This window comes from Aureobasidium melanogenum (assembly GCF_000721775.1).
Source record: "Aureobasidium melanogenum CBS 110374 unplaced genomic scaffold scaffold_2, whole genome shotgun sequence".
NCBI lineage: Eukaryota > Fungi > Ascomycota > Dothideomycetes > Dothideales > Saccotheciaceae > Aureobasidium > Aureobasidium melanogenum.
In genome coordinates, this window is record NW_024470054.1 from 790,125 (window position 1) to 813,499 (window position 23,375).

The window sequence follows — 23,375 nt, forward strand, 5'->3', positions numbered from 1 at the left end:
CGCAGTGAAGTGCTGTTCTTGGCGCGTCACGCACGCGTCATCTCGTGTCTGCTCCGCTTGTGACAGTTGATGAACATTGCGGAGCGTGGTTTCATAACTTCATCAAAGAGAAACTGTAGATAATCGTATCCGTCTTGAAGACCAACTTGGCACCGCGTAATCTACTACAGTTTAACATTATGGCATAATGCATATGACTAGCGGACAATGCCTGTTTGTCACCCGCTTCCAGGTTCTGCCAGGCCGAAGGCTTGGCCCCGCTTGCAATACACGTAGTCTCAACAACACCGACCAGTCTCGGAATCCTTTGACTTGATTGTGCGCTCTTCACTCGTTCTGCTTCTTGCTTTAATATCTCTCCTCTTCTCGACCGTCAAGATGCAGAACGTGCAGCGTAAGTTCGGGAAATTGATGAAGCGATCTGCCGACAGATCAGATGTCGGAGGCATTCTAAGTGAATTCAACACTGCGGACCAGGCCCTTGGTAGTGTAAGGAGGAACCTCTTTGCTTCAGAAGATTTCATGGGTATTGACCAGCACTATTTATAGTTCATCGATGCAACAAAATCATGGAGGGATGGTTTAGACGAGACTTTGAAGACACAACTCTATGTCGCAGAGACATTGCACTTATTGTACAAACCCATCGAGGTCGAAGATGATCCGAACAATCCTACACAGCAGAAAGCAGCTCCAACACCGCGAAAGTACTTAGAGAAGGCTGGAGATTTGCAGACAATCTACGCACATCTTCAAAAAGATCTGAGCACTGAGGTTAATTCAATCGAACCCAGACTTCTCAGACCTGCCATGGATGCCAAAGACTCTCTCAAGATGCTCAAGAGATCAATCAAACGAAGAGAAGATTTGAAAGTCAGTCAAACCCATCATCGGTAGTCATGAGTTGACACACACACTGACCTTGTCTTTTAGCTCGACTATGAGCGTTACAACTCACGTGTAGACAGCGCTCGACGCAAGGAAACAAGATCTGCTAGAGAGGAGAACGCTTTGATGAAGCATGAGGCCGATCTTGCTCGCACAAGTGCCGTAAGTGATGGTTCAGTTATGTGTGTTCAGGACATGGCTCACAGTACTTTAGGACTATCAAGCTGCCGATGAGCAGCTCAAAAAGGTGTTACCTCCTATCTTGGACGGCTTATCAAACCTTCTCCCACATCTCCTTGCTATACAGATCATGATTCAGTACCAGCTGGTGGGACAAATGTATACTCAGCTCCACGAGTATTGTCAGACACATGGACTGCCTTCGCCCGCTCCAGCTCTGGAGCAGGTTATCTCTACATTTGAGACCGAGTTTACCCCGCTGAGGGAGGGAATTGAGCGTAACATCAAGACTATCTCGGCTGGCAAAGCCATACACCAACCTATGAGTCTCCCAGACAAACAGCAAGGCACTGTTACCGGACTTGGTCTGCGCAATCACTTTGCTCGTAGAACGAGCAGTTCAGGTTCATTGCCTAAGCCCAGTGTGGTTGGAGGACAATCACGCACCGGAGCGGTCGACATTGATGATGAGCCAGCACCAGTCAAGCCTCCTAGACCTGGTCGTATAGCTTCTAGTACCAGACTGCACTCACACTTCGAGGACACAGCTACACCCAATACTCATTATGAGGACGAAGAGGCACCTCCAGTGAAACCACCTCGACCTGGAGCGGCTCCTAACATTGACATGGGTAGCAAACCAAGAATTCCTTCTAGCTCCAAGCCTTCTCCAATGATTACGCCAGATGGATACGGCACTGGCGGAGCAGCGCGGCCTATGTATTCAGCCTCAAGTACACCTAGCACGTCATCGACGCCTTTCTTGACGCCGTCTTCTGTATCGCATCAGAATCAGGGGTCAGACTACTTCAGTAGAGAGAGCAAGGCTTCTACGTCTTCCGGAACATTCAGTGTGTCGGGCAAGAAGAAGCCTCCACCACCTCCGCCCAAGAAGAGAGCTCAATCGTTCCAGGGCGAGTTCGTCACAGCCATGTATGACTTTGCTGGTCAAGGTTCAGGGGACCTTTCGTTCCGTGAAGGCGACAGAATCAAAGTGGTGAAGAAGACAGGATCGACGGATGATTGGTGGGAGGGAGAACTTAATGGAGAGCTAGGAAGCTTCCCTGCCAACTATGTCAAGCTTGATTAAGGTTGTACAGGAGATGCAGACGTGTACAGTAGAGTAGGTTAGAGAAGCAGGAACCACAAACGCAGAATGTGTAGAAGAGGCTTGGCTGCTGCAGTGCCAGTGTGGACAGTGCAGTGTCGGTGATGATCTGCAGGGACTGGTGGCTGAATTGGGTTCCTCAAGCGCGGGAAATGGCGGGGATGGTGCCTCCGTCGTCATGGGCGTCGCTCTTGTTGGTGGGCGGAGGGCGACCTCTGGCCTCTCTGAAACAAACGACAGAGATTCGCTCATCTCTCTTGACGAGGAAACGATCCTCGCCTGCCAATGTACCCGACGTCGTCCGACGTTCGCAATCTGATTCACTTCTCTTCTTCTGCATCCTCTGCAATTCACTAGCCGGCGACTTTCTCAAATTCCCACCTCCGTCCACGAGCCTCAACCATAACGTCGGGTAGGATCCTCTCAGGTACCAGAAAAAATGGACTCTGTGCTTCTCGACGCACCACCGACCAAACAGGCTCCGCCCAAATCGCCGCCTCTGGCTTTCCAGGTCACCTCTAACGACTCACTCTGGGCTCCCTCGTTCAATCCAATGGCCATGCAGTCTTTGTCTCAAGTCTCGTCGCCATACTTTCTGGGTACCTCTCCTACCGAGAATGACATGCAGGCCCAGCTCGACAAGCTGCAGGAAGCACTGCGTCTGCAACATCAAGCTTTCGTCGCCGAGCGAGAGAGCTGGCAAATGGAGCGGGACAGAATGCAGCGTCGGGTTAGCGCTCTTGAATCCCTGCTCAAATCTCCCAATGGTCAAAGGTAAATGCTACACCAACACAACATCGAGAACCGTAGCTGACCCGTGTCCACAGTCCAGCACGCAGTCCTGCCATCTCTCCTCAGAACGGCGTCAAGCCTGCTTCATCTCAACTCCCTAGTATAGCCGAGGTCGACCCTTCTCGCTTGTCTCCGGAGGTGCCTCGTGTAAAGAGGGACGCTGCCCCAGTACACATCGATATACCCACGTTGGCAGACGCCTCTGTATTTGACAGCGATGCCCCCTTGACCGAAGTTCTACATGGAGACCTGCCTGCTTCTCCACCAGCGACTCGTAATATCCTCAGCCCTCCACCGCCAGCCAACGTAAGACATGCCGGCCATACTCCTCTCAAGGCTCCTCATCCTGGTGAATTCAGCCCTGCTTTGAGTACACGTTCCGACAAAGTCACCGATACGCCAACTCGCACAAACACTCTTATGAATGAGGTCATGTCACAAGACGATGGTGCCGATGAATCCTTAAAGGGTCCCTTGCACATGCCCTCACTACCCTGCAATCCAGGCGCCGAGAACTTCACCGTGGACATGCTGAGTGCAAAACTAAAAGACATTTCTGAGCATCCCGAAGAGAACCAACCAATAGTTTTACAAAGCACGAATCTGGTTCTTGATGAGCCTTCTGAGGCCTCCCCTGCTCTCAACGAAAAAGTCGACTCAGCGAGCAGCGACCCCCTGGAGAAGACCGAATCGTCTGGTGCAGAAAGCAAGGACAAAAACACTCTCGACGAAGGTATCCGTCTGCGCACAAAGCCGAGTTCAAATTTCGGTGCACCCCTTGGCTCGATGGTGGGTGGATGGAGGCGTTAGGACGACTCCCTCTTCTGAATTATGGCTGGCTCCATGTTCTGATTTATATGTCTTTATCATTCTTATCAGATTCTTGCATTGCGATATCTACTAGATGGGTTGCATAGAAAGAGAAAGACATGGCTGGGAAACGGCGTTTTCTTTTTCTTTTTTTCTTGTTGGCTTAATCGCTTGATACCCCCTATAAAGCCACTTGACGCACGCCAAAGGACTATCGCAGGCAGCAATGCGAAAGATAGAAGAACAGGGTTTTCTTCTGGACCCTTTTGTGTGAGGAATGCAAGAAATCTGTTTCGGGTCTTATCGGCCTGCCCTCCTTGTTCATTCATTCCATCCCTTGCTTTTCAGGCTTCTACTCAAGCTTTCTCCCTATCTTGTGTCTTTTTCCGCGCGGCCAACGCTTTTGCTTGTACGCGTGAGGCGCTTGACATTCCTGAGTAAGGTAACGCCACCTGTCACTTTGACGACGGGAAAGGCCTAATTCTCCGATGGTCGCGACCTTTTTTGCTTGACTCTGTGCTTCACGAGCCGTGTTCTTGGTAAGTCAGGACTCGAGTTTTCATGCACTGGTTTCCAGAAGGGGTGCAAGAAAGGCTAGACAGGTATGTAGCTTGTGCCATGTATGAGACACTGTCATGATCGAGATAAGGGATGATATGATAGATATACGGTAGGTGGTCAGCATACACTTTCCTTCTCTTTTCTTGCTCGGGACGGTCAGTGGTTTGCTTTTCGTTCTCCAACAACTCTTGAGTCTTGCCTGAGGTTGTTTTTATCAAACATAAAACATAAATCATTGTTGAAGCTTTATCCTACTCTGCTTTGCTTTGATATCTTCTTTTGATCACCGACAAGCAAAGAGGATGGCACATTCATCTCACCTCCTCATCTTTCTCACCTTCTTGCTCTCTTTCCTCGCCATCTCTACCTCTGCAGCTCCCACAACCTTTGCAGAAGTAGAGGAATCATGGCAAAGAGGTCTTTCCGAGGTATGTTGCTTCTTCACCTCACCTTTCCCTCCTTCTCTCTCTTCCTCTTCCTTTTCTTCTCTTCACATACCCCCTTTCCTGCCTCTTCCATAGTAACCTTCCTATCAAACAGAAAGACATCCACACCGCAATAGACCAACACCCCACACCATCCTACCACTCTCAGATACCTTATTCCCACCAACACGCCAGCGATGAAGATAAAGAAACGGGCTTTCAAGGCATGTTAGACGAACGCACCATGGCTGTGCGCAGAAAGCTCAACAGTGTCATCGGTGAGAAAAGGAGAGGGTTTGTGGCTGTTTTGTTTGGTGGAAGCAGAGAGATAGAGGGAGAAGGGAATGAGGGTGTAGAGGTGTTGAGGCCGGTCAGGAATAGACGGTGGCAGTTTTGAGAAATCTTGGCTTAGTGGTGTTGGTGACTTTTTTTGTTGTGGACCCGAAGGGTATGGTTATGGGTAACGACTAACGGCTCTACACGATAGATAGATTGAGGAAAGCAAGACAGAGCAGAATGTGACAAAACTTGGGTATCTTGAAATTTGTTATAGAAAGTTGCAATCTCTGCTTTGCTAATTATATTATATGGATTGTGTTTCTTGTTGGAGTGGTGAATGGAAATGCCGTAATCTCGTGAATCCCCTAACGCCCGCCTAATCTCGAGCCCATCTCTCTTATGAAACACCAAAAACACCTGAAGTGAATGTCTGTCAGAAACCAGCAAAGAAAACTTCTCAATCGTTCTACATGGCCATGGTGTTGTCGTGGTCAATACCAGGAGTGACACTAGCCATGAACTTGAGGAAAACGATGAGATATTGGTCGACGCGGATGGCGACCTCGTCGTCCTTGCCATCATCAGTCAAGACCTCCCACTCATCATTCTTCTTGTCGTCGGATTTCTTGGCATCGGTGTTTTGCTCGTCCAATTTGAGTCCACTGGTCTGATCGACCAAGCCCTCCATGCCTTGGCTGGAGACTTCTTGGCCGTTCTTCATCTTCTGGATACGCAGTTTCAGAGCGGCGTCTGCGCGGTCGAGCAAAATCTTCATGACACTGGCATGGCGGCATGGATGGATGGAGGCGGTCTTGATGGGTGGAGAGACAAAGTTGAAGTCCTCGAGGGTAACAGTCTTGTCCTTGTAGTCGCCGACAATGTCTTCCATCATGGCCATGGGTGGGAGGGGCTCATTCGAAGATGAGTAGCCTGAAAGATAGAGTCGTGGTGTCATGTAGTATGTTGAGTAGGTGATGTAGATGGTGTAGTTGCGGAGGGTGCTAAATCAGGGAATTAGTCTTGTGAGCTGTTGGCAAGGCAAGATGACTGCTCACTCGTTCGACCCATCTTGGGCTCTAGGATCACGGATGATGGCATCGGGATCGTCCTCCTCATCCTCAATGTCGGGAACATCCTCTTCGTAGTCACCACTGTCTTGTTCGACGTGGCCGTCGTCGTCAACGGTGCGGATATCGCCAGGGCGGGACTCGGGCTTATGGATGTCACCGCCGGTCCTCAGCCAGCCATCGTCATCATCTCCGGTCGGGTTGAAAGCGTCACCCTCCTTGACCAAGTCATCGAGACCCTCCCTACCAGCGAAGTTGTCGTTGAGGCGTCTCTTGCAGGCAACGCCACGAGTGACAAGGTATTGCTTGTCTTCAGGCAGATACGAGACACGCTGAGCGGGAGTGGCAGCTCCAGACCACGACCACGAGGTGAACTTTGTTGTGAGAAAGTCTCCAGCCAGGACAAACTCGTCGGGAGTGAGCTTTCCAGTCTCGCGGAAGTTGGACGTGGTCGAAGGTTTGGCGTAGTCGCGTATTGAGTCGAGAGCGGTATGGATGTATTTGTACATGATTTGAGCTTGTTGTGGTTCAGTGGTGGAAGAGGTCGAGGTGCAGGAGGGAAACAAATGGCGGTAGAGTTGAAGATGCAAGACAAAGCGGTGGGTGAATCATCAGGGTTGTACCAGCTGAGCGGGGCAACACGGCGATAACACGAGCAGCTGATAAGTCCACGCTCTGTCATTATCTGCCTAATCCGGTCACTCTCGACAACATCAGGTCGTCGTCGTTCTCGGCATTACTAGGCTGCCATTCGCTGTGAAATGCCAGAGATCGAATGCAGAGTTCAATTTGTTCTGCCTTGCTTTGAGGCTTGAAGCATTGATAGTGCACTTCCTATGTGATGGCTCATCTCGGCAGGCTGATCATCATGATTATCGCAATCAGTAATTCGACTTGTCCTTCTCATCACAACTTGTTCTCACGTCTCAGACCTTCGTACATTGACCAAGCAGCCAACGCCTTGCTATCTCTGCCTCCTTCACGGAACAGCTCCTCCAGTCTCACCACTTTGAGAGTGATCTTCTCGCCATGATCACGTAGTCCCGTCAACTTGCCCTGCCAATCCTTGAGTTGTTTGCGTGGGATGCGCTGCTGGTGCAAGAATATGGGCACAAACTCATCGCATCCGCCTGCACTAGGATACATTGCCTTTTGCAGCTTCTCTCCATCTTGAGTCTGCTCATCTGAGCCGAAGGTGAGCTTTGTCAGATCGATGAGTTCATCTTCTTTGATCTTGAGGCCAGTCTCTTCTTCGATTTCTTTCGCAGCACCACCTGAAAAAGTACCCGCGTCGTCGAGCATACCTGCAGGGAGCTCTGAGAAACAGAGAGATCCGGCTGGTATGCGGGGCTGCACGGTCAGAATGACATGCTTGTCTTTCTCGGAGCCTTCCTCGACATCATCAGGTTGTAGAATAAGCTGTGGATCTGTTAATAAATGATGTGCATTCATAGCTCATGCTGTGCAACTTACCAGCATTGCAACACTACCTCCTCTCAAGAACACAGAGCCAGGGAACTTTTCTCCATTGTCGTTCGAGACCTCTGCCTTGAACTTGATGAAACCAATGCGTTCACCGCCGAAGAAGTCCACACTTTGAATGTCGATGCGTCTGAGCTTGTAAGGTGCCTCATGGAAGGTGTGTGATTTTGATTCCTGTTGCTTAAGCGAGTGTTGGAGCGTCTCAGACCAGTTCTTGAAGGCTGGAAATGATAGAAGTTGTTCTTTTGTGAGATCGTTCGTCAAGTGGACTGGGCACTCTGGCGAGGAGCCTGGCAGTGTGAATGTGCTCATGATTCTGGCGCTGAGGTTGTGTTTCAGGACCGTTCTGCCAAGTTGTCGAGTGGTGTTGTGATGGAATGTCGTAAGTCTTGATTTTGAGAGCATGTATCTTCGATGTGAAAGTACAGAAGAATTGTGCTCGAAGTTGAATCGAGTTGATCTGTATATCGATGACGTAGCGCTTCAAGTGAAGCTCTACTTCTATCACAATCACACGAGCATACTCCATAAACTAAACATAACACGTATCCATAAACCAATACATCCTGAGCATCAGCGGGGTGCTCGTCAAGTCACATAGTTTTATATCTAGGATCATTATGTAGTGGGTTGTCGTCAGACGTCTGCCTTTGTGCTGAGGAGTCTCGGTTCCAATGCCAAAGACAACCAGAAGTTATTATGAACTTCTATTATGCCTCTACTGTCAATGGACAGTCACAAGATGCACAAAGTATACTGCTGATGCTTGTAAACAACCGTCTGTAGCCTTATATCCATGATTGACTCACTGCAGTTGGTGTGAAGATATATTTGCTAGGAAAATTGTTCAGTGACAGGGTGTTACCGTCAGCCAGATGGTCTGTCAAACCCTAAGATTGTGGGGCGGAAAGTGGGGTGGACGATGCAGCGCTTTGAGGTCAGCGACCGAGGTCGGTCTTTGTCCAATGACGAGCGATAGGCGATTGCGGGCAGAAAAAAGGGCAGGTGGGTTAGACTCATATTGTCACTGAGTCGAAACAATAATGGCTAATAATTCATACCAGAGCTTCTTCTTGTTTTCCAACTATCTTTCCGTCTTTAATCCACAGCCACCATGAAATACGGTATGCCCCCAGATGACAATGGCACTTCCATTGACTAATACAAACACAGAACGAGTGACTTCACAACCAGAGAATCCATACTCCAAGCTCATCCCCGAACAACATATCGCCGTTATCCCAGAGTTCAGCCTTGAGAGCGGTGGTGTCCTGTACAATGTACCGGTAGCATACAAGACATATGGCACTCTGTCGCCTGCAGGCGACAATGCCATGGTCATCTGCCATGCCTTGACCGGTAGTGCTGATGTTGGCGACTGGTGGGGTCCTCTGCTTGGAGGGCCTGGCAAGGCATTCGACATGTCGCGTTTCTTCGTCGTCTGTCTGAACAGTCTCGGCAGCCCTTACGGAAGTGCGAGTCCAGTCACGAGCAAGGATGGAAACACACAGAACGAGCATTACGGTCCTGAGTTCCCCTTGACCACTGTCAGAGACGATGTCAACATCTTCAAGCTCGTGCTGGACGATCTGGGTGTCAAGCAGATTGCTGCTGTTATTGGTGGCTCCATGGGTGGTATGCTCGTCCTTGAGTTCGCCTACTTTGGCAAGGACTACGTACGCTGCATCGTGCCCATTGCGACGTCGGCTCAATACAGTGCTTGGGGTATCAGCTGGGGAGAGGCCCAAAGACAGAGCATCTACAGCGACCCAAAGTATGACGACGGTTACTACACCTTCGAAGACCCTCCATCGACTGGTCTCGCAGCCGCGCGCATGTCAGCTCTCTTGACCTACCGCAGTCGCGATTCCTTCGAGTCCAGATTCGGCCGCAACACACCCGACCCTTCGCGTAAACAGAACATCAATGGCTCCTTCAGACCCTCCACTCCTTCAAGCGACCACTTCGCCATCCACAACGAAGGCCACAAACACGCTGGCTCTCCTCGCTACAGCCGTGTCAACAGCTCCGCCGACCTATCTACCTCAACCGAGTCCCTACTTCCAACCAACACCCCTCCCCAAACAATCATGGACCCTCAATTCCACGGCACCACACCTCTACCCACCAACGCCGCTCCTCCCAACCTCAGACTAAAGCGCACACCCACCTACTTCTCCGCCCAATCCTACCTACGCTACCAAGGCGAAAAATTCATCAAGCGCTTCGACGCAAACTGCTACATTGCCATTACCCGCAAACTAGACACCCACGATGTATCCCGCGGCCGCCTGCCCGCCGACTCCCAAACCACCACTCCAGTTGCCGATGCCCTCGCTTTAATCGAACAACCAACACTAGTTCTCGGTATCCAATCCGATGGCCTCTTCACCTACGCAGAGCAAAAAGAACTCGCTGCTGCAATTCCAAACGCAGTGCTTAAGAACATCGATAGTCCTGAAGGCCATGACGCTTTCCTGCTTGAATTTGAACAGGTCAATCGTTTCGTGCTGGACTTCTTGCATGAAGTGTTGCCGGATATGATGGCCAGAGAGCCTGTAGACTTTAGCAATACCGACGGCGTTGAGGGCGACCAAGCAGTAAAGACATCGACCTTTGGAGAGGCCGAAGTTGGTGATATCACCGCTTGGTAGAACGAGGGGAGGAACAGAAAGCCACGATATCTTATTTTCAACCTTGTTTATGTATCTAGACGACCTTTTTCACGACCAACAAATATTTCAACATGAGTTTGGACAGCGCGGAGATTTTAATGGCATAGAAAAACATCATTACCTCGAATCATCGGGGTTTCTTCTCACCTGGTTCTTTTACTTGTTCCACAGAAATATAGTGATTTTGTGTCTACTCCAGTGCTGTTGCGCCTTTGAAAGTCTCGACTTTCGATCTAATTTGAAGATCCCACATGATGTTTACATGACATGATCAAGAAGACTCGCATCGTGAGAGGAAGATTGAACATTTACTACATCTACAGGAAAGGCTTAGGTAGTCTAGACCTCTAGAACGTCGTCTGCGCAAGTCGACTCGCAGCATTCCTAGCATCGATTCTATCTTCGTCGTCCTCGTCCAAGCGACCCAGACTGCTTGCACTACTAGTAGCTCGCTTCCTGCCCGTCGTACCTTCTTCAGCTTGCTCGGCTTCTGCGTCTTCAGGGACAGTGCCTGTACCGGCAAAGCTGCCGCTGATGCTGCGGTTCAAGCCATCTGGTCTGCGTGGGACACCGCTCCATGCGTCACCTTTGGGTCCCTGACTGCTGGCAAGACTGGTGCGACGGATTACGGGGTGGGCTTCACGACCAAGGCGTGAGAGACCGCCCGAAGCATCGATGTTGCGGACGTCTGGGCGGACCTGCTCGAGTGTGGCTAGGGTGCGACGTTCTGCTTCAATCTCGCGCATGACGTATTCGCGAATAGCAGCGCGGAGGTCAGAGGTTGTGCGAGCGGTCCACTCGCGACGTTCTTGGACGAGGTTCTCGGTCACGCGATCCGTCTTTTCTTTCAGGTGGGCTTCGTGAGATCGGGCTTCGTCGAGGGCAGCAAGAGCCTCGTCGACCTTGTCGCGCTTGACTGAGGTGGAAGACTTCAATCGGTCAACAGCGCTTGTCTTGCTGCGAGTAGATTGTTGCGCTTGAATGAGCTCGCGCAAAAGAATGTGACGGTTGGTAAGAGTTTCCTTGACGATGAAGGCATCGCTGGAGTGGTACTGCAGAGGATCGGCCAAGGTTGTGGCTTCAGCAGTACCTTGAGCAGCGTGGAAGTCGCCAACGGCTTGGATGACCTTGCCTAGCTTCTTGTAGGCATTGCCCAAGCCTGAATGCGTTTCCTGGACCTGCATGTGACCCATCTTTACACCAAAATCGGATTCTGCCAGACCGAGAGCTGCAGGAATTAGCATGTGGCTTGAAGATAAGAATGATCATGCTGCCTACCTCTGCGCGACTTGACGACCTTGTCAACTTTCTGGCCAAGATCCATGGTTCCGAGATAGAAGGACTTGACCACGGGACGCGCTTCGAGAAGCTCAGGAGTGTCATCCGGAGGAGGAGCAAATTGCTTGATGTACTTGCGACGAACACCTGTAGCAGGTTGCTTGCGCCTGACAACAGGACTGTAACCGAAATCACTTTCGACGAAGAAGACCATCTCTTCGTCACGCATGAGGATATGATTGGAGCAGACAGTGTTCAGCCAGCGCTGCATTGAAGCCTTGACTCGCACTTCATCTTCTTCAGTACCAACACCAGCAGCAGTGAGCGGAGGAGGAACGGCAGGGACGAAAGCCTCAGGGTTTGACGAGATCAAATGGTCGGCAAACTTGACGAACTCGGAATGGGTGCGTCGCACGTCACGGAATTGGGTGGTACGGAATTTGGGCAGGTTGGTCTGAGTCAAGGGTTAGTTATGTTCAGACAGCACCTCCTCTCAGCAAGCGGCATACATAAACGTCGAAGCGCAAGACGGGATCCTTGCGACCGGTACGCTCTAGGGCAGTAATCTTGGCTTGAAGCTTGTATTGTTTCCTCGGTTGTTGGGGCTGTTGCTGTTGCTGCTGTTGTTGGTAATTCTGTGGTGGTTGCTGGTGGTGGCTAGGCTGTTGAGGGGGGTGTTGCGGACGAGCATGGTGGTAGCGCTGGGGCTCTGGGCGAGTCGAGTTGTCGTAGGGCTGCGATTGCTGCTGTTGCGAGGCGTATTGGTTGTTCTGGGTAGGCAATTGAGAGTTGTCGTCGTAGTGTTCGTCGTCACCGTCAGGAGCCGGAGGCTGGTGCGACAACGAGCTGGTAGGTGGGACCTCGTGGTTGTTGGTTTGGGGGAAGTTGGAGCGATCATGCTGAGGCGACGAGGCCCATGGGTCACGGCCCGCGTCATTGGCTATGGCCGAAGAATAGTCCATCTTTGTTGGTGAGGGTCTTCTTGTCGCTGGGCATGTGTCGCGGACAACAGCTGCTTGAGACCATGACATCGTGGTCGATGCCCCGGACCGGCTGCCCGCCAAGAGCCGAAGGCGGAGAGGCCGCGAACATGTCCATCTGCCAAAAGTTGCTGCCGGCGCTTCTTGCCTCTCACTTTTTGACGAAAGTCATATTCTGTTTTTAACCAGATCTTTGATCTGTTTACGGTTGGGTATTCATCCTGGGATGCTGCTCAGATTACAATGGCCTTGTCGCCGTGTGCACCACAATGCTAAGTCTCTGGCATTGATTACTGCTAGATCTTTTGCTTCTTCAACGCCATATCGCAATGACCTGGCGACATCAAAAACTCGTAACATTGGCATTATAGCCCATATTGATGCGGTATGTCGCAACACGTGCTTTTCTAGAATGTAGGTACTGAGTATGTAAAAGGGAAAAACTACAACAACAGAGCGTATGCTCTACTACAGTGGTTTCACGCGTAGACTAGGAGGTCAGTACCTGCGTGCCACAATTTCCTTGTTATCTGTATTTGTTCTTGGTGTAACGCATGTACTGAGTCTTTCTCAGACGTCGACGAAGGCTCTACCGTGACGGACTTCTTACCTGCAGAACGTGCTAGAGGTATCACGATTCAATCAGCAGCAGTGACTTTTTCCTGGCCACCAGCTGCTTCTTCAGCTACTGATCTCTCGTCCAACAAAATCGTTTTGCCACGCTCCACGCAGAGCCATAACATCAATCTGATAGATACCCCTGGTCACGCCGATTTTACTTTCGAGGTCCTTCGTTCTCTGCGTATCTTGGATGGTGCTGTTTGCATCCTCGACGGAGTTGCCGGTGTCGAAGCTCAGACCGAAAAAGTATGGACTCAAGCAACACAGTATAAGATCCCCAAGATCTTATTCGTGAATAAGCTTGATCGCGAAGGTGCTGCATTCGCGAGGACCATATCAGAAATAGGCACACGTTTACGTGTTTGGCCAGCATTGTGTCAGATTCCGTGGTGGCGGCCTGGTGATCTCAAGCTTCAGGGCGTTGGCGATGCCGTCGGTCTTCGTGCTTTGCTGTATGAGGAAGGTGGCGACGGCAAAACCCTCAAAGTGTTCTCACTCAAGGATTTGGAAGTCGACAATTCTGCTTTCGCAGAAGAAATCAAGAAAGCGAGAACGGCCTTGGTCGAACTGCTCAGTGAACATGACGATGAAATGGTCGAAAAGTTCCTCGAATACGACGAGGATCATCTGGCCATCCCATCTGTCGAAATTACAGAGAGTCTTAGAAGATGTACTCTGCAGCAACCACAAAAACTTGTACCTGTTTTTTCAGGTGCGAGCTTCCGCAACGTCGGTGTTCAGCCGCTACTAGACGCAGTCGTCGATCTCCTTCCATCACCGCAGGAGCGACCTGATCCAGAAGCTAGTGTCGGTCCTTCCAAGTACGGGTTGAATGACCTCCTTTCAGGCAAAAGTGCTTTGCCTGCAGCCATTGAGGCCAAGAAGCAACCCAAAACCAAAGCATTGGCGGCAAGCAAGAACATGTCCATCATCAAGAGTCTTGAAGCTTGTGCACTAGCCTTCAAAGTTGTCACTGATCCCCGTCGAGGTGTCCTGGTTTATGTTCGAGTATACTCTGGAACGATCACCAAGAATGCTCCTCTATTCAACACGAACCTTGGAGTCACCGAGAAGGCCCCTCGTTTGCTGAGAATGTACGCTGATGAGGCTGTCGAGATCTCTTCGATTGAGGCAGGTCAGATTGGAGTAATTCCTGGGCTGAAGTCCACACGTACAGGTGACACGCTTATTCTGTACAGTGGTGTCAACCCAAAGGTTGGTCCTCCCTCGCCGATAAACACTCTTCAATTAAGACCGATCGCTGTCCCTCCACCTGTATTCTTCACGAGTGTAGAGCCGAACAGTTTGGCTGAGGAGAAACGTATCTCTGAGACCCTGGCACTGTTGCTTAGAGAGGACCCCAGCCTGAATGTGAGAGAAGATCCCGAGAGTGGACAGACTCACTTGGCTGGCATGGGCGAACTTCATCTGGAAATCGCTCGCGACAGGCTCATCAACGATCTCAAAGCAAAAGCCAGAATCGGCAATATTCAGATCGGCTACCGCGAGGCCCTCTCCGCTCCTTCTTCGGACGCTTCCGCAATCTTTGACAGAGAAGTTGCTGGGAAGGCATCTAAAGCCGGATGTACTGCTAGCGTAACGCCTTTCGAAGAATCAAATTTGGATACAGCTGACGACCATACGCATGTGTTCGCCCTGCTGGATGACAACTATTTGATTCTGAAGACACCTACCCTCTACCCAGATGGCTCAGCAACGGACTCTGAGCTGCCACCTCTACCCTCTACTTTGCCGATGCAGATGCTTCAACAGGCCATGCAGACTGGTGTTACGGCAGCCCTCGCGCGTGGTCCTTCACATGGTTACCCTCTCCACTCTACTAAGATCATCATTACCTTTGATCCTTCCGAACATCTTTTCCCAACCACAAATCCTGCTGCTATCTCTTCTGCGGCTCGTCTTGCAGTACAAAAGGCCCTGCGTGAGGCAGCAGATGCTGGATCTGGTACAGCATTGATGGAACCCGTCATGAATGTCACAATCACAGTCGACGAACCCAGTCTCGGAAGTGTTGTACACGACATCAGCTCTGCTAGGGGAGGACAAGTCGTATCTCTCGGCGCCGACGACGAAACCGGCGCCTCAGAAGATGATCTGGAAATAGACCCTACAAGAATATACTCACCACCTGATCCATTCGGTGGCTCAGCGTCAAGTATTGGTGCAGGTTCTGTTAGTGTAGGCAATCAGATGCGCCAGATTGTGGCTAGAGTGCCTCTCAAGGAGATGGTGGGATACTTGAAGCATTTACGCAGTCTGACCCAGGGAAGAGGCACGTTCGTCATGACTGTTGACCGGTTTGAAAAGATGAACCCTCAGAGGATGAAGCTTGCACTTTCTGAGATGAGTGGCGGTTTCTAGACGCGATCATCTCAGTTGTATTATAGACATGTATCATAGAATCTCACATATGGCGATGAATTTTTTGTCTTCGGCTCTATTTTAGACTATTCAGATGCATCGCGATTAGGATGAGATGAACAGAGTTGTTCTTCGTAGACTCGTCGGAAGTAATAATTCGTTTGAAAACTCTTTCCCATAACGCCGTTGCACTAGAATGTGTCAATGAACACTTTGCGGTGTCCGCGTCCAACATTCTGCCTCATCAACAAACCAACTGCACCACCCATCTCTTGACAAGAGTCCACCTTGCCACAATCAAATGTCTTGATTGCAATGGCACGAGAAAGAATCTTCAACGATCCTACTGGCGTTTGATAGCATTGTGGATCTGAGCATGAAGGTTAATCTCGCCCTGCAAAAGCATCTGATCCAATCCACCCAGAGCACCAATAGCGCCGTCAATAGCAATAGAACCACCATATCTACCTATATCACATATAAGCCCCAACTCACCCACAACACTCAAGACAACCAACGACTTACCTTGACCAAAAGTACCTTGCAAACTGTTGGAAAAGTTTTCGTGGTAGAGAACTTGGTGACGACGATTGGTAAGGATGTTTTGGGCATTGGACACGGCTCTGCGCATTTGAGAGACTGTGGAGGTTATGTTGGTGTAGCTTGCTTCTAGTTGGCGTAGCATTGCTTCTTCGAAGACCGCGAAAGCTTGTTCGCGAGAGTGGTTGTTGTGTTCGCGCTGCTGGATGGCTTGGGTACGTTGCTGGAGTGTTTGCTCACGCTGCTGGATAGTTTGCTCACGCTGTTGAACAGTATCTTCGCGTTGCTGGATAGCCTCCTCACGCTGCTGGATGTGTTTTTCGCGTGCAGCCAATGCGTTGAGACGCTCTTCTAGGTTGGCTCGTGCAGCAATAAGGCGTTGCTCGCCATCGTGAATCTCCGTGCTACGGATGCTCAGTTCTTCCTCACGCTGGCTGATGTTACCAAGCATGTTTTTAGCTCTGGTGCCGCCCATGGCTTTGCCGTTGATCGAGATGGGTGGTTCTGCGACGGTGCCGGTGTGGTAGTGTGCGTATCTGTATGATGTCAGTCAGGTGTCATACATAGTGTATACTGAAACGTAGCAATAGCTGGAGAGAGATTGAGGGGCAGCGGGCTCCCAGTGCAAGCGGGGGTGTTAGACGTTTATGAAAAGGCACAGTTGCGAGTACTGTTCAGGTCATGTCTCGAGAGAAGGCGTGAAGGAGTTCATCTCAGTGGACGGCTTTCAGATCCCAAAATAATCATGCCTTTCGGCAGCCAACTGTGTATGACCAAGCTGATGGGAAATCTCTACAGCCGATTGCAATCGAAAGTTCAAACTTACAGGCACTTATTGTCGGGCTTTTTGCATGATCCGGTATGATACCAGAAGAAGCAAGTGAGAGGAACGCGAAAATCCTTAGGTGCCACGGGAGGCGCAATCTGGGAACCTATGTTCAATTAGTGAGGTCAAGCCTAAGAACACCTATGATAGTGCTACCAGTAGACGACGAAGGAGTCTGAGCGCAGAAGGGTGTAACATCGCCCTTGGGAGAGGTGACGTTCTTATTCGATAAGCTGCTACGAGTGCTATCACGACGAGTCTGGATGTAGCGTAGCTTAAGATTTGGTGAAGAGCATCTTGTGGACTTAGGGGAGGCGCTGCGTCCGTCACGCTCGCGGAACGACACTAAACCAAGGTCAGCGTGAAAGCGGTCCCATTAACCTCAGAAGACGCTGCGTACTACTGCTCTTCTCCATGTTATGTTGATAGTGCGTTGAAGATCTTCGTCGTCTGTTGTGTGTGTTGGTATAAGAATAAGGACGCCGTGACGACCCACGACGCGACCGCGACCCTCGACTGGACATGTCCCGCAAGCCCGAGCTTCTTGTAACCATTGCAGACTATCGAGCTGATACCAATCATTGAACATGCCACTACGCTGGTGCATCTGGTTAGCATATATGTGGTCGGGTCGTCTAATGTTTGCCCTTACCTGTTTGTCTGTAACAAAGAACGTGGTATACAAACACCCCAATGAGCAACACACACAGCCGCTGATCTTTCATTAAATATGCATGGACACATTGAAAACTCTTCCTGATCTTTTTGTGACTTTCAAGACTGTGCAGGGAGTGTAGTACGCCAGGGCAATACTGACCAACACAGGTTGCTTACTGCTTTAGAAAGGAGGAACACGCTACATACCGCATGACACTAGGCTATAGCTAGTAACTAACTTACTCTGTCAAAGTATGGTATATATGCTTCAAGAGCAGGGAATACGAATAGGCGCAGTATGAAGATGAGAGATCACTCGAGAGCGTGGTATTGCTGACGGTCATTACTCAAGGATACCAACAGCTCACGTACCATCAAGTATACTGCTTGATGTGCCAAGAAACGTAGTAGAGAAAGGGTTCATCTAGAGGTTCCTTCATCATCAAGACTGAAATGTCTGGTGAGGATGAGATGAATAGCAAGTGAACGAAGTCGAAGTTGGGTTGAGTCGATGGGAGGACCGTGCATTTTCAATTTCATGCTGTCGCGTCTACACGTCTCCCGCGTTTGCGCCCATCTGACTTTCCATCCAACGACCTGTGTACACCAGTTTTTACCCATATCATCGCCATGTCAGGCTCCGAGAGTCCAGAGAACTCTGAGCTAGTCTCTGCAATCCAAGACCAGGTGGAAGAATGTAAGTCATGCAAGATCTGCTTTATGCGTTGCAGCACCAAGCTAATCAGAGCTCAGGGTCGACCAGCAGTAACGATGCGCTTCGCATCTCGATATACCGCGGTGATGAGGTCGTCTCAGAATTTGGACCACTTTGCACGTATCCCATGTTCGGCGAGGAAGAAGTCATCTTTGGCTACCAAGGACTAGACATGTCATTGTCTTTGGCTGCACACAACATGAGGCCGCATATGGACATCTCCTGGGACAAACAGTTTACCCAGCTGGGCGACATCAAGGCATCTGACATCCGTGGTGCCCTCGAAGACTTTATCCCCGAATCCGCCTTCGCAACAAAATCACGAGCCGAAGCTCTCACCGACCCAAAAGCCGCATCATTCACACCACCAGGCACACTTCTGCATTCCTACACACACGAGGGCCGCAAGTTCGAAGTCTGGAAGGCCGCTTTGTCCGACGATGGAGCCAGAGAAATCATGGAGAATGTCCAGATCCTGGTACCTATGTTTATCGAAGGCGGCACTATTCTTGCGCTAGACGAATCTTGGGTCGCAAACCGCTGGACGCTCTTCATGCTTTATCAGGTCGACCAAAAGCAGGCAGACACGTCACCATACATCCTTGTTGGATTCTCGACATCTTACCGCGTATTCACATTACCTGACCGTCGGGACCCCGCAAAGCACGATCTTGCTCTCCTCCAACACGAAGAATCAGACATGGACGCAATACTTCGCCGATGGAACTCTGAGACTAATGGCGAGGACAATGACGTGGTCAAGACTCCCCTGCAACTACCCAGCCGCGAGCGTATCTCACAATTCTTGATCATACCATCCCATCAAGGATCTGGACATGGCGCTCGGCTCTACAATACCGTCTTCGAAAGCCTCATCACCCCTGATAACATCTGCGAATTGACCGTCGAAGACCCCAACGAAGCTTTCGATGATATGCGTGATGTTTGTGACCTGCTCTGGCTTCGCAACAACAACGAGGATTTCGCATCAATCAAGATTGAGACTCAAATCGACAGCGCAAAGCTCAAGATGAATGCGAACATTCCTGTGGACGATATTGTCTCAGGCGATGCCAAGGCTCGCATCAAGAAGGCTAGCAAGATCATGCCTCGTCAACTAGGAAGGCTGATCGAGATGGAGACATACTCAAAGATACCCAAAATGAACCGCTCAGTGAACAGAATCTCAAGGAAGGAGAAGAGCCCCAACGAGATGGATCGGGCTTACTTCTTCTGGCGGCTGTATGTCAAACAGCGTCTCTACATCTCTAACCGCGACGTACTTGCACAATTGGACCGCGAAGAGCGCGCTGAGAGACTAGAAGCAACCATCGAGAACATTCAGGTCGATTACGACCGCCTTCTTGAACTTGCAAGAAAGCGCGCTTCCTTATTCGACAAGCAGACTGCAAGCGGCACTGCCGGCTTGAAGCGCAAGAAGAAGGTTGTTGTCGAATCCGATGAAGGAGAGGATGCTGGCGCTGAAGCACCCTTATCTTCCAAGAAGAAGAGAAAGACCACCTAGGAGAGACGTCGCAACAGGAAGCTTGAAATGACATTTGTTAACTATAACCAAGTACATCGCGGGTGACGGAGGCCGCGGAAGCCTGTATTGCTCCACAAAGGATACGGGGTCAGATCCGACAGAGGCACTTATTTCCATGAGAGAGGAGGAATAATCGCTAAGCCACGAAAATTAGAAGCAACAACCCTTGATAAGCCAAGGAATTATTTTCGTCCGGTCCACTATGCTTCTAATATTATGTTACGGGTGAGTCAAGCAGTAGTCATTGAACGACGCATTCACGCTCCAAGATGCCATTAATGATAGGGCCAAGAAGTGCAGTTGGCGGTGTGAAAGGTCTTGCATCCGGATCAGCGACATCTGACAGCTTCAGCCAAATGCTGGGCCACGTGCCGGATGCTTAGAATCAACAGGCTGTAGAAAACAGGTTCAGGTGAATAGAGGATTACGACTGCTCATAGATACTGTGTCAGGATATGCAATAAGCCGAGAAGTCGCGTAGGAAGGGCGAGGGCGAGACCGTTGCGCGATTTTCTCACTCTTTTATATACCACGCACGCGTACACCAGCGATTATGGTACCTCGCAGAGATTCGCAGTAAAAGCTGCATATACGGGTCGGCAGACTGCAGGGTAGCGGTGCCACTTAGCGCATCAGGCGAATGGTGAAGAAGTGGGCAAAAGGAGTGTTACATTCTTCGAAGTTGAGCAGGCAAGCAATTAGCGAGGAGAGGATTGACGCGACAGCGTTTTGACACCAACTTGGCTGTCGCTTTTGATGCGCGCAGTTATTTCCGAGGAGAGAGAGTTCTGTGGAATCCTGCAACACAAGCTCGATGATTATTGATATATGTATCATGGGGCATTCGGAAAGCAGCGGTAACCAGTGGATGAAGACGATGCTGCCGCATCCAAGCTGAGTTTATTGACTCCCATGTCTTGCTCTGATATCAGCGGCAGATGATGGATCTTCAATGACGCAGCGGTTTTTGACAATTCAAACCCGCTTTCTGCTGGAAATGTGGAGAGCATGAGGTACCCACGTATGGACGCCATGTGTATCACCTTCCATCTCTTTGGCCGAGGCTCAGGCTGAGGCTGTGCGGCAAAAGGAGATGAGTGAAGGACTCTTAGACATTTGATGCTCGAGGCCAAAGATGGTTAGCGATGGCGGTCAGCGGTTGGACGTCGTAAACCCCTCGTACGGGAAGGTGTAATGTAGACAATTGCTTGGCAGAAGAAGCATTATGAGCGGTTTTCGGTCCACGATGCACCTCCGTAAAGTGGGAAAGCGCGATCGCATTTTCTGCACTTTGAGCACCCCCATTGCCGGCTGACTTACCGCTTGGCTTGCTACATCTTCCCTCTCTGGTCCTCTCCTCTACCCTGAACGGTGCCTTTGGTTATTTTCTCATCCCTGCACACGTTCGGTGGCTGAAGGCTTGTCTCTGGCTTGGTCAGTTGGCTGCGTTCCGGTTCTCGTCGCGCCCGAAGTTTGTCAGCAGTGAAGCAACGTCACAGCCACAATTCACTCTCTGTGGCCACGCCCTTCAGCACTCTCCGGTAACACCAACACATCTGAGATCATACACTGCGCCCGTCTGACACCTGGATTTGGTATTCGATCGCGAAAAAGACCGGCCTCTGCGGCCTCCTGCCTCATCTCTTAAACAAATCCACGACGTGACGTCGTCTCTATATCCTTACACCATGGCCGTCGCTACTGAAGACTTGAAGTCAACATCACCTTCAGTGCTCCCTTCAAATGCTTCCTCGGTCAGCTCTCAGACTTCCTTGCCCGCTTCAGCAGCCGCAAGATCCCCTTCCAATGGCGAGACGCGCCCAGCCGGCCCGCCTAAGAAGCCTACTTTTACCTCACGATTGAGTCGCATGTTCTCGGCCAAAGACACCAACGAATCCTCGCGGGAACCTACGATCAAAGAGAAACTTGGCGACAAAGTTCCCGAGACTGCAGTGGAAGAACCCGAGGCCGAAGCCATTGCAGTCCCCAAACCCATCAGACCCGCCAATCCCTCTAGGCAATCATCTCAGACCGACAAGGCTAGACTGGCTGGAACCGTTTCAAGAAGTGGTAGTGATGCAAAGAAGGACAAGAAGGAAGCGGAAGGTGCCCCCACTCAACATCGTCGCTTCTGGATTGATGAAGATGGTAACCATCATCACCAGCTTAAAAGCGCCAGACGACAGGAAAAGCTCACAGACATGGTTCGCGACTTCCTCGGAGGCAAGAAGAAAGAACACCACGAAGAACAGCCTCTGTCTCTTATGGCCAGTTGGGTGGACCAGTTGAAAAATGAAAAGAACCGGGTCGCTTCGGACCAGAAGAATGGACCTGCCGGTACCGCGACGCTTGTCCAGAAGTACGGCAAGTGTCAGGAAATCGTGGGTCGCGGTGCTTTCGGTATTGTCAGGATAGCGCACAAGGTGGATCCCAATGACTCGAAACACGAGCAGCTATATGCTGTCAAGGAATTCCGCCGAAGACCGCAGGAAGATGCGAAGAAGTACAGCAAACGCCTTAATTCGGAGTTCTGCATCTCGTCTTCTTTGAGACATCCAAATGTCATCCACACCCTTGACTTGCTCACTGATGCCAAGGGCGATTACTGCGAAGTCATGGAATTCTGCGCCGGTGGAGATCTCTACTCGCTAGTACTCGCTGCGGGCAAGTTGGAAGTCGTTGAGGCGGATTGTTATTTCCTGCAACTCATGCGTGGTGTTGAATACATCCACGAGATGGGAGTCGCACATCGTGATCTCAAACCAGAGAATCTCCTTCTCACGACACATGGTGCCCTCAAGATCACGGATTTCGGTAACGGTGAATGCTTCCGCATGGCTTGGGAGACAGAACCGCACATGACAGCAGGCCTTTGCGGCAGTGCACCTTACATTGCACCAGAAGAGTACACAGACAAGGAGTTTGATCCTCGTGCAGTAGACGTCTGGGCATGTGGTGTTATCTACATGGCCATGAGAACTGGCAGACACTTGTGGCGTGTAGCCAACAAGGACGAAGATGAGTTCTACGAAAACTATGTGCAAGGTCGCAAGAGCGATGCTGGCTACGGACCAATTGAGTCATTGCATAGAGTAAGTTGAATCTGGTCGTTACAACTTAGGCAACTGCTAACTCAGCTCTCTAGGCGCGATGCAGAAATGTCATCTACTCGATATTGGATCCTAACGCAAGCAGACGTATCAGCGCACACCAGGTACTCAACTCAGAGTGGGGCAAGGGCATCAGAGTCTGTCAGGCCGGCGAGGAAGGGTTGTAACACTAGTTTCAGGGCAACTGGCCCCTTTATGTTTCCTTCTGATGACGGACGGACGGTCTTGGGTTATGGTTGCGACGGATAGCCACCTTATGGCTTTCTGTTTTGCGCGGCGTTTGGGCGGTTCTATTATTGATATGGCATGAGGCGGGACGCACGACTCTGGTACAATTATGTCGGCTATCAGAGCCATTCTGTCGCTTCCTTAGAAGATCATCAAATTTACGAGCGATTCATGATTGAATTGAGGCTGCAAGCTGAGGTCAAGGCTTCTTGAAGTCAGTCTGCT

The 23,375-nt window shown here is 50.5% G+C and overlaps 11 protein-coding genes across 11 annotated transcripts; 7 read left to right on the forward strand and 4 right to left on the reverse strand.

Annotated features, from left to right (window-relative positions):
* Positions 1 to 378: 378 nt before the first annotated feature.
* M437DRAFT_40022 (uncharacterized protein) lies at positions 379 to 2,158 on the forward strand (the record flags this gene model as incomplete). Its single annotated transcript, XM_041020119.1, has 5 exons — positions 379 to 489; positions 550 to 873; positions 934 to 1,050; positions 1,103 to 1,571; positions 1,797 to 2,158. The coding sequence occupies 5 exons, from the start codon at positions 379 to 381 to the stop codon at positions 2,156 to 2,158; spliced, it is 1,383 nt and encodes a 460-aa protein (XP_040883523.1).
* Positions 2,159 to 2,615: 457 nt separating this feature from the next.
* Positions 2,616 to 3,778, forward strand: M437DRAFT_80990 (uncharacterized protein; the record flags this gene model as incomplete). The annotated part of the gene is made up of 2 exons (XM_041027464.1): positions 2,616 to 2,950; positions 3,004 to 3,778. 2 exons carry the CDS (start codon positions 2,616 to 2,618, stop codon positions 3,776 to 3,778), a joined length of 1,110 nt encoding a protein of 369 aa, XP_040883524.1.
* Positions 3,779 to 4,641: 863 nt separating this feature from the next.
* On the forward strand, positions 4,642 to 5,161 carry M437DRAFT_62698 (uncharacterized protein; the record flags this gene model as incomplete). The annotated part of the gene is made up of 2 exons (XM_041024132.1): positions 4,642 to 4,767; positions 4,880 to 5,161. 2 exons carry the CDS (start codon positions 4,642 to 4,644, stop codon positions 5,159 to 5,161), a joined length of 408 nt encoding a protein of 135 aa, XP_040883525.1.
* A 348-nt stretch (positions 5,162 to 5,509) lies between these two features.
* Positions 5,510 to 6,619, reverse strand: M437DRAFT_39045 (uncharacterized protein; the record flags this gene model as incomplete). The annotated part of the gene is made up of 2 exons (XM_041019941.1): positions 5,510 to 6,044; positions 6,099 to 6,619. 2 exons carry the CDS (start codon positions 6,617 to 6,619, stop codon positions 5,510 to 5,512), a joined length of 1,056 nt encoding a protein of 351 aa, XP_040883526.1.
* A 397-nt stretch (positions 6,620 to 7,016) lies between these two features.
* On the reverse strand, positions 7,017 to 7,904 carry M437DRAFT_40213 (NUDIX family hydrolase; the record flags this gene model as incomplete). The annotated part of the gene is made up of 2 exons (XM_041020151.1): positions 7,017 to 7,529; positions 7,584 to 7,904. 2 exons carry the CDS (start codon positions 7,902 to 7,904, stop codon positions 7,017 to 7,019), a joined length of 834 nt encoding a protein of 277 aa, XP_040883527.1.
* An 802-nt stretch (positions 7,905 to 8,706) lies between these two features.
* Positions 8,707 to 10,246, forward strand: M437DRAFT_62701 (homoserine O-acetyltransferase; the record flags this gene model as incomplete). The annotated part of the gene is made up of 2 exons (XM_041024133.1): positions 8,707 to 8,716; positions 8,766 to 10,246. The coding sequence occupies 2 exons, from the start codon at positions 8,707 to 8,709 to the stop codon at positions 10,244 to 10,246; spliced, it is 1,491 nt and encodes a 496-aa protein (XP_040883528.1).
* A 368-nt stretch (positions 10,247 to 10,614) lies between these two features.
* On the reverse strand, positions 10,615 to 12,507 carry M437DRAFT_72074 (vacuolar protein sorting-associated protein Vps17; the record flags this gene model as incomplete). Its single annotated transcript, XM_041025789.1, has 3 exons — positions 10,615 to 11,495; positions 11,546 to 11,999; positions 12,055 to 12,507. 3 exons carry the CDS (start codon positions 12,505 to 12,507, stop codon positions 10,615 to 10,617), a joined length of 1,788 nt encoding a protein of 595 aa, XP_040883529.1.
* Positions 12,508 to 12,768: 261 nt separating this feature from the next.
* Positions 12,769 to 15,528, forward strand: M437DRAFT_62703 (putative translation elongation factor G2; the record flags this gene model as incomplete). Its single annotated transcript, XM_041024134.1, has 4 exons — positions 12,769 to 12,782; positions 12,826 to 12,910; positions 12,962 to 13,022; positions 13,100 to 15,528. The coding sequence occupies 4 exons, from the start codon at positions 12,769 to 12,771 to the stop codon at positions 15,526 to 15,528; spliced, it is 2,589 nt and encodes an 862-aa protein (XP_040883530.1).
* Positions 15,529 to 15,871: 343 nt separating this feature from the next.
* Positions 15,872 to 17,501, reverse strand: M437DRAFT_62704 (uncharacterized protein; the record flags this gene model as incomplete). Its single annotated transcript, XM_041024135.1, has 5 exons — positions 15,872 to 15,996; positions 16,054 to 16,604; positions 16,895 to 17,000; positions 17,036 to 17,153; positions 17,295 to 17,501. 5 exons carry the CDS (start codon positions 17,499 to 17,501, stop codon positions 15,872 to 15,874), a joined length of 1,107 nt encoding a protein of 368 aa, XP_040883531.1.
* A 680-nt stretch (positions 17,502 to 18,181) lies between these two features.
* M437DRAFT_80997 (histone acetyltransferase type B catalytic subunit) lies at positions 18,182 to 19,791 on the forward strand (the record flags this gene model as incomplete). The annotated part of the gene is made up of 2 exons (XM_041027465.1): positions 18,182 to 18,248; positions 18,305 to 19,791. The coding sequence occupies 2 exons, from the start codon at positions 18,182 to 18,184 to the stop codon at positions 19,789 to 19,791; spliced, it is 1,554 nt and encodes a 517-aa protein (XP_040883532.1).
* A 1,889-nt stretch (positions 19,792 to 21,680) lies between these two features.
* M437DRAFT_39002 (Pkinase-domain-containing protein) lies at positions 21,681 to 23,089 on the forward strand (the record flags this gene model as incomplete). Its single annotated transcript, XM_041019930.1, has 2 exons — positions 21,681 to 22,904; positions 22,958 to 23,089. The coding sequence occupies 2 exons, from the start codon at positions 21,681 to 21,683 to the stop codon at positions 23,087 to 23,089; spliced, it is 1,356 nt and encodes a 451-aa protein (XP_040883533.1).
* Positions 23,090 to 23,375: the final 286 nt, after the last annotated feature.